This window comes from Montipora foliosa, chromosome 5, assembly GCF_036669935.1.
Source record: "Montipora foliosa isolate CH-2021 chromosome 5, ASM3666993v2, whole genome shotgun sequence".
Classification (NCBI taxonomy): domain Eukaryota; kingdom Metazoa; phylum Cnidaria; class Anthozoa; order Scleractinia; family Acroporidae; genus Montipora; species Montipora foliosa.
Window position 1 is genome coordinate 12,372,403 of NC_090873.1, and position 13,406 is coordinate 12,385,808.

Sequence of the window (13,406 nt, forward strand, 5' to 3'; positions counted from 1 at the left end):
ATTGGTGTTGTCATCTGCAATGTTCTGCAACTAACACAGTCTGCAACATTTTTTTATGTGGCTACCTTAGAGACCTTCAGACTGCGCAATGGTTTCTTTTCAAAGCCGCCGTACCGGTCGTCGTTCCTTAAATCATCTGTACTGAGGCATGCAACTAAAAGAACATAACCGAGAGTCCTGGGCCCAGTTGTTCAAATGTTCAAAAGGCTGGTTTCCATATGATCGCAGATCGCAGAAAGTTCTGCGATCGTCTGCGATCATACGGAAATCAAAGTTCTCCGATCTGCGATCGAAACGCATCCATAATATTTTTAATTCTGACCCATGATTCAACTCTTCTTAGCAACAAAGCCCGAATGTTCGTTACTCTCTGTCAGAAACACGAAGTTCTCTCACTAGTGTGTGGAAAGCCCCAAGTTCTTGTCTTTTCATGAATATTTTTCGAACCCAAAACCGATGTTTCCTTCGGTTTTGAAGCAGACGATGTCGTCGCTTCAGGACTAAAAGAAGAAATAACAGGGTCGTAACGAGGTATATGGGATCGCGGATCAAAGGTCTGAAAAGGGCCGGATCAAGGATCACAGCCCTCGGATCTGGAATCACAACGGGTGGGATCGGGATCAGCAGTATTTTTCATGGAATGAGGGATCAGGGATCAAATTTCTGCGGGTTCAGGGATCAAAATTCTCATCATTTTTGGGATCGGGGTTCAAAATTTTGGGTAAAAATATGGGATCAGGTACGAAAAAATATACCTCGTTAAGACCTTGAAATAAATTTTCTTGCTGCAAGATTTCCTCCTCGATGTCCGCCATGTTGTTTGCTGCGATTTTCCCGCGAGCACAACGCGCGTGTACATTTGACATTTCTGCTGACCGAAATGTATGGTTACAGTCGGCTCTGCGATCGTTCTCGATCGTCTGCGATCATATCCTGGATTATTGCAACTTAAAGTGCAGTTTATTTTCTGATCAGAAAAAAATTTCCACAAGATTTTTAGTCGTCAGTTTTGACAGAATTTTTGCTCTCCTTTAGCATAAGATTATGACGGGGCAAATTCAAACTTGGGTTGGTATTTAATCGCGGGTTAGTGTTAATCGGGTTTTAAATAACTGGGCCCAGCCCAAAACTTTTGGGGGGACAACCCACTTCACTCCTTTTTCGGTCGATTACTTCTAAATTACGTTTGATTTTTAACATGACTACAGCCTTGCAAACATTCGCCCCTGAACAATGTTGAAGCCCCTCCCTTGCACAACACTTTTCACAAGTACAAGGAAAGTTTACGTTTATACAAACGTTGGCCGTGTAGCACTTATATTTTAAACAGAGTTAACTGAATAGAGTGTAATGTGAAGTGCTAGATTTCAATCCCATATGAAGCATGTGAGCGTTAGCCCTACAGATGGAAATGGGCCCACACAAGGACAGAGAAAAACTCTGACCAGGGTGGGAATTGAACCCACGACCTTCGGGTTAGATCTCCGCAGCTCTACCGACTGAGCTACAAGGTCAGACGGGAGCAGGCCGTGGGAAGTGAAGATGTTAAAGTCACGGCAATGAACATGTACAAGTACAAGGAAAGTTTACGTTTATACAAACGTTGGCCGTGTAGCACTTATATTTTAAACAGAGTTAACTGAATAGAGTGTAATGTGAAGATCTAACCCGAAGGTCGTGGGTTCAATTCCCACCCTGGTCAGAGTTTTTCTCTGTCCTTGTGTGGGCCCATTTCCATCTGTAGGGCTAACGCTCACATGCTTCATATGGGATTGAAATCTAGCACTTCACATTACACTCTATTCAGTTAACTTTTCACAAGTGTTTGACCACTGAAAACCAACGTTATTCATAGGTGCGGGGAGGGATCAATGGAACTTTTATTTTCTTCGAAAACGACAAAGAAGTGTTTTGGCCAGAATGGTAGTTCCCAGGATCTTTCACCATTTTAGGCCTGGACTAAGAGGCCTTGGGTACCAAGAATGTGTGTAAGCAGGGGACAGGATAGAGGAAATACCAATAAACTCACCCTGTTCATCAGCGTCCACAAGTTTAGACATCTTGGCTCTGATGATTGGTGTAGGGACACCGCCCAGGCATGCAACCAATGGAACTAATAACAATATCAACACTTATCATGATGCAAAATAAATCAAATTTTACGCCCTGGATAAGAAATTTACGCCCATTGAAAAGTTTAATTAAGTCGGGGGTAGACCTGAAAGTTGTTTTCACGCCGCTTAAAATCAGTTTAATGGAAATATTTCGTTCGCGTTTCAAGCAATACAAAAACCTTACGTTCATAACACAAATCAATCTTTTGGGGTGTTTAGTAAATTTTTTGTTATACATTTTGGAGAAATAAGAAATAGCTAAGATTTGCTGTAGTTTAAAAACTAGAATTTTAAGTTAAAAATTGATATACATGTATGGACACCACCTATTAGCTTGATGTCGGTTACTTCTCGGATTTCTTGGAAAAATTCGTCTTAAGGAACATGTTGGAGTTACCTTTCAAATTTTTTTTATACTGGCTCTCATATTGCATGTCGCGATGTTGTGATTGATTCTTTTTTTAGCTCAGAATTTTTAAACCAGTTCAGTTTTGATTTTCCTTTGTTTCAGATTATGATAATGATTATTACACAAAGAAAAATCAAATTTAACCAGCACTGAATGTACAGTCTGATTCTCCTCGAGCTAAAGTATTGATGTAATTAGCTTGGCACTCTTATTATGCAAATTCGCTTCAACTTAGCCTTTTCACGAACCGCTTTTTATCATTGTGTAACCTTAATAATGGCGCAAGATGCACCGAAGCGTCGGTTTCTCGTGATCACTTATATTTCGTCTCGTGTATTTCCAAATCGTTTCTTATAAGAATTTATTCATTTATTTATATAATTGTTTTTACTATTCAAATGTACCACTCACGTGATCAAAACAACCCTTTGTTTCGGTAGCCAATCAGATAAGGCTCTGGTCGCCACTTTGATAACGACAGGTGACGTCAGCGACATCAGTTTCGCTCTTTCTAATTGCAAATGGCAAGCATTACTTACCAATAAAAAACTGCGTTTTGGTCTCAACAAACGCCATCATAATGAGAGAGCAACAAATGGATATCATTCCTGCCTGCATAACAGCATGTTCAGATAAAACCATGCGCAAAAACTTGAGACCAAGAACGGCTCCCACGGCTTGTACGAAAAAGCTTGTTGCTAAGTAATAGCCAATAAAAATTGAGTTACAACAAAGAGGCCGGTCTATTGCATACAGTACAATAACACTACCAAAACCTATTGAAGACACAATCATGAGCCCAGACGTCAGCATCAATATACACATTTGCCATCTCTTTCCGGAACGTGGGTTTGTAAAGATGTAAATAATTACTCGGATATGCTGTAAACTGAAGACTTTGACGGTTGAATTTTCCATCAAATGTTTCGCTCGCGACTCCGGGAGTTTTAAGACGACGTAGAATAGAGCGAACGTGTGAAGAGAGAGCATCATCATATAGGGCGCTTTGTAACCAGTTTTATTGATCAGCCAACCACTGCTTAAGTGACTCAGCATTCCACTGATAAAAGCAGTCGCTTCCAAGATACCCAGCCGAAAAGCACGCTGGGATTGGTCTGTTACGTCCGCTATGTAAGAAAAGACAGATAAAACCATTGTTGGAAAGAAACCGCAAATTCCATTTATAAATGCTGCTAAGAGAAGCAAGTGGATTGGAAGATTAAAAGTGATAACCCAAAGAATGATTGCTGATTCCACGGCACTGCCAAATATGGGAAGTCCCATGACTCTTCGCCGGCCTGCTCTGTCGGACCAGGCCCCTAAAAATAACGCGACAAAAAGCGACGGGGCGCTGGCGGAGAAGACCATGCCGAGCTGCATAAATGATGATTCAGATTGCACAACCTTCTGTAGTTTTGCACTTTCAACGTCTCTGGAGACGTGTGTTAGATCACAGTTGCTTAGACTAGCAGTAGTGTTGTAAATAACTCCTTTTTCTTCGGAAAGTCTCTTGTGAATATATTGTTGAATGACTGGCACGTGAAGAATGATACCAAAAGCGTAACAAAAGATCACTGGCTCAACAGTGATTTTGCTTATACAGGAATCGGCCTTGTCCTCTGCAAGAGATTCCTCTGACATAATCTCAATATTGAAGTTGCTAGCAAAGTTAACAACTTGGCCAAGCTTTTCCGGGTTTCAGAGCTTGTACCGATTGCGTCAGTGATTAAATCCACATTGCTGAATGCTGTATCCTATTCGATGATGAAGAAGAAAACAAGTAATTGGTCAGCACTAGTGATGTCTAAGTGGCCTTAAAAGGGTACTGTCGTGCTAACTTTAGGACAAAACTGGGTAAAAGTCTAAAATACTACCTTAGCTCACACGTATAAGATTCCTGACAACCCACTGACAAGATATGAAATATATTTGTTGCACCAAGAGCTATTCGCATTTAATTTTTGGCGACTTTCTGCGCACACCATCTCAAAACTTGAGTTTCAATCCATTTCCATCCTCTAAATCCATAAAAGCAAATAACAAAGAATAGCTTCAGTGCACTTCAATTTTTATTGGCAACAAAACTACACCATTATTTCTTGGTCTTGATTGATGTAAAGACGTATTTTAGTGTTTTGAGGTTTGACTGAAATAGCGCCGTCACACTGCCCCTTTAAACTGCTCAGAAATAAGATCACTTCTGATTTATCAGAGAAAACAAAGAAACTCGGAACCGGGTTTATCAGGCCCATGTTGCTTGAAGAAAGAGAGCACTGAACGCTCTCGGTCTACTAGAACTGGGTGAATGACTGTGTAGGGTATGGACGTTTCAAAATGTAGAATGCGATGGATCGAAATTGATCAATCACAACCATAATGAAGAGATTTAGCAAATGGATAGCGTTCATCACCCTTCAAACGTTTCTTTAGTGTCCTTTGCAAAACACAAACAAAAAAAGACGAAGAAGGAAAAAGCGCGAAATGACTAAGTCTGCGAATGTGAGCAAACCGCATTGAACATTTCATTCTCTATTTTTATCTAGAGATATGAATGACATCTTTGTCTTCAAAAACAGAATTTTTTAAAGCTTAATACTTTGTTTATTTCTTACCTTACGTTTCATTATAAGTTCTAAAACACCGTCACTGAATGAAAGATCAAGGCGACCACAAAATTTTCTGGGAACGGCATGATACCCCCGGGCACAGAGGATTTACAGATATTTGTTTATGGGGCGCCAAATGTATTTTTATTATTTAGAGTGGTTATTTGTATATAACCAAAACAAGTATGGTTATATGTAAATAACCACATTGCAGTTTGGTTATTTCTAAATAACCAAAAGGAGACATTGGTTATTTAACAAGTAACCAAGAAATGAGTGTGGTTATTTGCTAAATAACCAAACCTGAAAATTGGTTATTTGCTAAATAACCAAAACTGAAAATTGGTTATTTGCTAAATAACCAAAACTGCAAAGTGGTTATTTGCTAAATAACCAAAATCGAAAAAATGGTTATTTGGTTATTTTTTAGAGATAACCAAAACTTGATTTTTTTTTCCAGTGACTGCAAATTGCAAATGGGATATTTAGCACAAAATGGCTAGCACTTAAACACGGAATGCCGGAATGATGAAATGCCGGAACGCCGGCATACTTAAACACGGAACGCCGGAATACTTAAACACGGAACGCCGGAATACTTAAACACGGAACGCCGGAATACTTAAACATGGAACGCCGGAATACTTAAAAAAAGAACGCCAGAATACTTAAACACGGAACAGCTGTGAAAATTCTGACAATTGGAACATATGGTTTCCCCCCCCCCCACCCCCTCAAGTGTTCGGGGCAAAAATTAAAGTACAAAACAATGGTGAAATATGAACCCTTTTATTGTCGTAAAAAAGGTTGCTGTTATTCATCGTGGTGAAGTACAATAATAATAAAGTATTCTCGTTTGTTTCACGATGTGGTCACTTGTGATGTAGATCGCGCCGTTTCGACTGCATACTGCTAGTCTTCATAAGGCGATGATGTCGATTGGTTACGCGTCACCTTTTAAACAGGATGCTCCGCTCTGATTGGTTGGTTTTCAGCAGTTGTGATTAGCATCTGAGAACCTAGGATCTGGAAACGCTACGTTGACGACACTTTCACCATCCTGGATCGCGGAAACGTTGATAGCTTCTTACAGCATCTGAACAACCAGCATGAAGGGGTAGTTTCTAAAGAAACTGTGGTGCTGCGTCGGTGGGGAAGTAGTATACAAAAATTTGGTTTTATCAACGGAGTTGATAATGTAAATTGGCCACCGTACAGAGATTCTAAAAGCTAAATTAGAATCTCTGTACGGTGGCCAATTTACATTATCAACTCCGTTGATAAAACCAAATTTTTGAACAACCAGCAGCCTTCCATTTGCTTCACCATGGAGACAGAGAACGACTACAAACTCGCTTTCCTTGACACTGCAGTTTCAAAAGAACCGGATGGCCGCCTCACCACCAGCGTGTACAGGAAGCCTACGCACACTGATCCGTACTTAGCGTATGATTCCCACCACCCGCAATCAGTAAAACGCGGTATTGTCAAGTGCCTCTACGAGCGCGCCAAACGTCTCGTAGCAAAACTTTCTGTTATCTCCAAGGAGAAGAAACACCTGTCTTCTGTTCCTGTCTCTAATGGTTACCCTCTTTCTTTCTTGCAGAAAATCACCAAGACCAGGAAACCGAGTAGCAGTGCTGAGCCCACGATCGAGTGGGCCACTGCGGTTTTACCCTATGTCAATTGCAAAGGCTTATCCCAACAACTTCGCCGCTGCCAGCAGCAACAAGGCATACGCGCTGTTTTCAAGTCGGAGACTACATTAAGATCACATCTAGTACGAACGAAAGAGCTGTCGAGCCGACTAAACAAGATGGCGTGGTTTACAGGATTCCCTGTGAATGCGGTAAAGTCTACATCGGCGAGACTGGAAGACCTATGCAAGATAGAATGAAAAAACATGAGCGAGACATCCGACTTGCTCGTACCCAGACCTCCGCCGTTTCAGAACACGCTAACAACACCGGACACAACCCGCTTTGGAACGAAGTGAAGTTTATTGATCGTGACCCTCATTGGTACACACGCAGGGTCAAAGAGACGATTCACTTAAGACCTCACCCTACGACAGCCGTCCACCAAAGAAACAACACGCCGAAGCAGCTAGGATCGAAACACACCAATCACAGCTGCTGAAAACCAACCAATCACATCGGAGCATCCTGTTTAAAAGGTGACGCGTAACCAATCGACATCATCGCCTTATGAAGACTAGCAGTATGCAGTCGAAACGGCGCGATCTACATCACAAGTGACCACATCGTGAAACAAACGAGAATACTTTATTATTATTGTACTTCCCCACGATGAAGAACAGCAACCTTTTTTACGACAATAAAAGAGTTCATATTTCACCATTGTTTTGTACTTTAATTTTTTGCCCCGAACACTTCTGGGGGGGGGGGGGGGGGAACCATATGTTCCAATTGTCAGAATTTTCACAGCTGTTCCGTGTTTAAGTATTCTGGCGTTCTTTTTTTAAGTATTCCGGCGTTCCATGTTTAAGTATTCCGGCGTTCCGTGTTTAAGTATTCCGGCGTTCCGTGTTTAAGTATTCCGCCCTTCCGGCATTCCATAATTCCGGCATTCCGTGTGTAAGTACTAGCCATTTTGTGCTAAATAACCAATTTGCAATTTACAGTCACTGGAAAAAAAAATCAAGTTTTCGTTATCTCTAAAAAATAACCAAATAACCATTTTTTCGATTTTGGTTATTTAGCAAATAACCACTTTGCAGTTTTGGTTATTTAGCAAATAACCAATTTTCAGTTTTGGTTATTTAGCAAATAACCAATTTTCAGGTTTGGTTATTTAGCAAATAACCAATTTTCAGGTTTGGTTATTTAGCAAATAACCACACTCATTTCTTGGTTACTTGTTAAATAACCAATGTCTCCTTTTGGTTATTTAGAAATAACCAAACTGCAATGTGGTTATTTACATATAACCATACTTGTTTTGGTTATATACAAATAACCACTCTAAATAATAAAAATACATTTGGCGCCCCATATTTGTTTGGAGTTTGTTTTAGATTAAATTAATAGACATTCCCGCGACCAGCGATGTTTAATTTCCACTCCCTACAAAAATGTAACCATCGTGCCCCTCCTTTCAATAATCTTTCTGGAATCTGCAAAAATCTAGCAGACACAGGGCCAGCCACAACCAGGGTACTTTCTCCAGGGAGGAAGAGAGAGGGGACACGAGGTTGTTTACGCCTGCCCAATGGCGGAAGAGTGGAAGTGACGTTGCATCATGCCACATCGCGCATGCGTGACAGAACATTGAGGAGATCCTTCCCTTCTCTCTCTCAATCTCGTCACCAGGGCCTCGGATCTTATGTCTGCGCATGACCCGAGGCCCTGTGAAACTCGATGTAGGAGAACATGCGCCGTAGGGTTCTTATAGCCAAAAATTGCCTATTTGAATCTGACGGCGCCTTCTCCGCCTCGTCTTAACATGAATGCACCAATCAGAGACGTTTTTCGTTGTTTTTCACCCTTTTTTTCAGGGTTCCCCAGAGCTCTCTTCTCCCTAAGTCATGCGCAAAAGAGAAGAGCTCTGGGGTCCAGATTGTCTCTCGCTAGAGAAGGAAATCAAGGAAACCTCTGCCGAACTGGCTGTTGCCCGATCCGTTGCACAAGAGAAATGTAGGCTTGGGGACCGAGATAGCTATCACACTGAAATTACGGATGGCGGAAAGTTTCGGACGACAAATTACTCGATAGGCTAGGGTAATGAACATCGTTTAGATAGGACTTAACAAATACTAAAACCTTTTTAAGGGCAAAGGCTAAACGCACCATTAATCGTTACCATTATACCTCACCAGTGAGTTTCAAAAGTGTACAAAAGAGTCAGAGCTCGCCCTTTAGCATCCTCCGCCACTGCAGCCGTGCGAAGACAGATCAGTTCAATTCCCACCCTGGTCAGAGTTTTTCTCTGTCCTTGTGTGGTCCCAATGACATTATTAGGGCTAACGCTCACATGGTTTACATGGGTAGAATATAGCACTTCACATTGCCCTGTAATAGTTAATTCTGTTGAAATATAATACTACACGGCCAACGTTTGCAAAAACGTAACACTTCCTTGTATCAGTTAGGATTGGTCTATCTGCCTTTCATAATATGATCAATGCCATTTGTGTTTAGCACCATTTCACGAGGGGCCTTATTACAGGAAACGCAGGGGCAAACTTCCAACTGCAGCGAGGTCAAATCTCTTGACTTCCCAATGACAAGATGCCAAGTTTGACATGATGTTTATGCTTTTGAACATGAACAAAGTATTTGTTCGTACTTAAAAACAGAACAGTCTTGTGAGTACGCGATGCTCGCTACAATTCAATCTTCCCTGCGTCCCGAGACGACTTCGGATCATTCTATCCAAGAATTTTTTCGATATATAAATTCAAGGCCGTCTTGTTCTATTTGCAGTTACCATGACAGCCAAATTGAAAAATCAACAGCCCCCGACGGAAAAGTTTGGTAAAATTTCTTCCAACCATATCTGACGGTTTTTAAACTCGTTTTATAAAAGAGAGCAGCGCGACTTTTTCTCGGCTAGCCTTGTCTCGGAGACAAAAATAAGTTCATGAAATTGGCATATTTAAGACCACTGAGAATCCGTTACTTACGTATTCAGTTAAACCAAAAGAGGATAATGGGATAAGTGTAAGAAATCGTGTGAACGCGAGTACATTTCGTGATTTATGGGCACGGGTGATGTTTTGAAAGTTCTCGAGCCGTCAAAGAGGCGAGTGCAATGTGAGAACTTTCAAAACATCACGAGTGACTATAAATCACGAAGTACGCCAGCAAGTTCACACGATTCCCTGTTTATTATATACTCAACAAAATCATGCACTCCATCGCTTTGTTTCCATAGCAACTTTTGTATTGCACTCTACAACCTCTTTTGCACTCTATAAATTTATTTATGCAATCGTCATTGACCAATCAGAAACGCGATATTTTGTTGAGAATATAATAATGTCCCATTATCCTTTCTTGGTTAAACAATAATAAAATAGATACTTTATTGTATAAAATCCGTAACATTGATATAGAAGCTAAGGTAATTCTTTAAAAGTAATAAAAATCTGCCGCATTGGATCCAAGACTACTACTGAACTTTTCTTTATTATTTATTTTGAATTGTTAGAAAGTAAACTCGTCATATTTCACAGTTACTTTTCGAAGAAGCATCTAAAACCGAATAAGCTGATGATCGCAATTAATCTCTGGCCCAGAGGTTCGTCGGAAGTTTTGAATTGCAGGTCTTGTCCATGTCAGTTCCACTGATCGAAAAGACTCGAAATAGTCATAGGAAACCAGGACAAAGGAAATTCAAGTATTCCGACAAAACCTTTATATTGCATAAAGTACACTTGTTCCATTGATTCCCACAGTATTGTAGGAAAAGTCTGAAGCAAGAAGGGTGATGAGTCGAATAATGGGAAGGAAAAGCAAATTTCCTTCTCGTGGACGGTTGAACGATCTAACTTATAATCGTTCAGATAATTAACCTCCACCCGTGTTTTGACCTCATTAAAATGATATTAGCTTGCTTTCTGATAAAATAAAACAACAAATCTGAGTCTATCTAACCTGATATCGTCCTTCCACAGCAACAGCTCAGAATAGGTTTTAAGAATTCCCGTTATTTTCCAAGAAAAGCGACGATCCCATACACTGTTTTGACAAGTTGACTTAAAATTGTTTACAAGCTCTCAATGATTAGGTTTGTTTCTTTAAGCTTCCACCAGCTGAATTAATGGGCCTGTTTTGGTTTGATCACTCGTACACAGGTACCAGCTTTTGAAAACTTTTCTTCCATATCGACTTCACGCTCCTTGGATGGTATGGATTTTGCTTGTAAACCGTCGCTTGGCGTTCGGATCAAGTAGAAGTCACTGGGGAGCCCGAGACCTTAAACAAATCACAGTGACAATACTGGTTCCGATGCATTACGATTAACTTAATCTTTCGATTTTGCCTGTGACCCGACAACTGATTACATTTCGTTGCTGATCGTCCGAGTAAGGAACAGAGTCGGAGTAATTCGTAATACGAAGAATTGTTTACTACAACGACGGCGGCTTAGATAACTTACGGTTGGCTTTTAGCGGAATGAATCACTGATGAAACAGTCATTCCGTGTCGTCCCTAGTTTAAAATAACAATAACTTTGTAGGAATTATAATAGCAAAAACGGGTTAGAACTGTAGAAAGAAAAGTGTAGTTAATTGTAGTTTCTCGCGCCCTTCATAGCATCACTACGATCGATATTTTAAACTCATTAGGCTTAAATCATTAGTACCTTTTGCTAAAATAAATGTAAAGATACTAAATATCCACTTAAAGCCTCCGTTTTATTCCTTTGTAATTTATTACTTATTTATTTACCCATCGTTTACTTATTATTCTTTGTACTTAAATATGTTGCACTTCTTTTTTAGCGCAGGTATTTAGATAATTGCAGGATGGGTTCCTGGTAATTGACAATTATTCCACAAGCGCATGCGTTTCACAAGGGCGAGTGGAATAATTGTTTTATTGAAAACGCCCACAATTTATGGATAAGTTTTCCCTACTTTATTTTGTAAAAACCAAGAATGTTGGTGCGTAGATATTGATTATGATATTTGTAGAGCATTTTATAATTAACAATTATTCCATGAGCGCGCGTTGGATATGAGATGATAGATAGCCAACGAGGCGCGTAGCGCCGAGTTGGCTATAATCATCACATATCCAACAAGCGCGAGTGGAATAATTGTTTTATTAAAAACGCCCCCAAAATATAGAAAACTAGACTACAATAAAAATAAAAAGGCCCAAAAAATCACGCGCATGCTTGCTGTGTTTGTAGATCATGGTATAATGGCTCATAACACATGATGGCTTAGCCAATCAAAACTCTCGAATTGCATTATCCAATCATCCAGTTTTTAATAATAGCTCTTATTATATGCTCAACAAGATTGGTCTGATTTTGAAATTTCTCGCCCGATTACTCCCTGTTAAAATTGTACTCTACTCAGTGCTATTGCAATTTCTAAGTGATATAATATACGATGTTCACATGATGTATTAACAATAAAGATTGACCGATTTAAAAGAAGAAAAATCCTCCGTTAGACAAAGGTGAGAAACGTCCTACTTAGAGCCTGTGTACCATTGGCGCATCGACAATCAAAGATAGCAAAGGCCGAACGCGGACGTTCTAAAACTGATGTTTTAACATATTGACTATACATTAATGAACGAAATGATATATGACAAGTGAATGATATACTGAGCTGCGGATATGAAGTCAAGTAAAGGTATATGATCCTCGCAGTTATGGACGCAATTTTAACAATTGCTTAGAGAAGCCTCAAAATTCAGGACTTCAACGGGGCTTGAACCCGTGACCTCGCGATACCGTTGGGACGCTCTAACCAACTGAGCTACGAAGCCACTGACGTGTTCTAATGTTCCCGTGAGGAATGAACCAATGAACAAAGATATAAACAGTCAACTCTCGTTATAGCGGACACCCTTGGGACCACGATTTGGTGTCCGTAATAGCGAGAGTACGTAATAGCGGGGTGCGAGAAAATTTTTATTTCAAACCATATTTACAGAAGGGGGTCACATGTGTGTTCATTTTCATTAACTCCAGTACCTTTTTCAGACGCGTTGAACGTTCAGAGCGTCAAAACTTTATTTAGAAACAGAACAGAACTTAACAGAACAGGAGTTACGTACCCTTTGTGTACAGTACTAAGTACGTAAAAACAATCATCGTATGTTGCAGCAATGTCCACACATCCATCGTTTTGGTTTCCTACTGTATTGTAGTACAGTAGTCTACATTTGGCTTACAAGATCGTTCCAGTCGGCTCTGTGTACTTCTCCTTTGAATTGCAACTTCCCCCACTTTGTCGCCAAGGACACTTAATTCATTAGCAACCTTAAACTCCCCTCTATGAAAGAAAAAAGCAGAAAAAATGGACTTAATATGTGTGCAAATATTCCAAGATGCTGCTCGGTGTCCGCTCAAGAACGAGAGAGAAAACAATAAAATTGTGACGTTGGGACCGAATAAAGTGTCCGTAATTCCGTAATAGCGAGAGTCCGTAATAGCGGGAGTTAATTTCAGTCAAACGTCTGTAACTTTCGCCGGGGATTTAGCTGCTGTCCGTAATAGCGGGGTGTCCGTCATAGCGAGGTGTCCAAAGGCGGGAGTTGACTGTAAGTGAAAGGGCCTCTCCGGCCAGCG

General features: G+C 40.4%; 1 protein-coding gene across 1 annotated transcript in view; it reads right to left on the reverse strand.

Moving 5' to 3' along the window:
• Positions 1–11,231, reverse strand: part of LOC138002938 (proton-coupled folate transporter-like) — a 19,348-nt gene extending 8,117 nt beyond the window's left edge. The window contains exons 1-3 of the mRNA XM_068848903.1: positions 10,748–11,231; positions 3,063–4,277; positions 2,030–2,113 (exon numbers count right to left, since the gene is read on the reverse strand). Of these exons, the coding sequence (XP_068705004.1) occupies positions 2,030–2,113; positions 3,063–4,164 (1,186 nt within the window). The 5' untranslated portion in view covers positions 4,165–4,277; positions 10,748–11,231. The remainder of the gene's footprint in view (positions 1–2,029; positions 2,114–3,062; positions 4,278–10,747) is intronic.
• Positions 11,232–13,406: the final 2,175 nt, after the last annotated feature.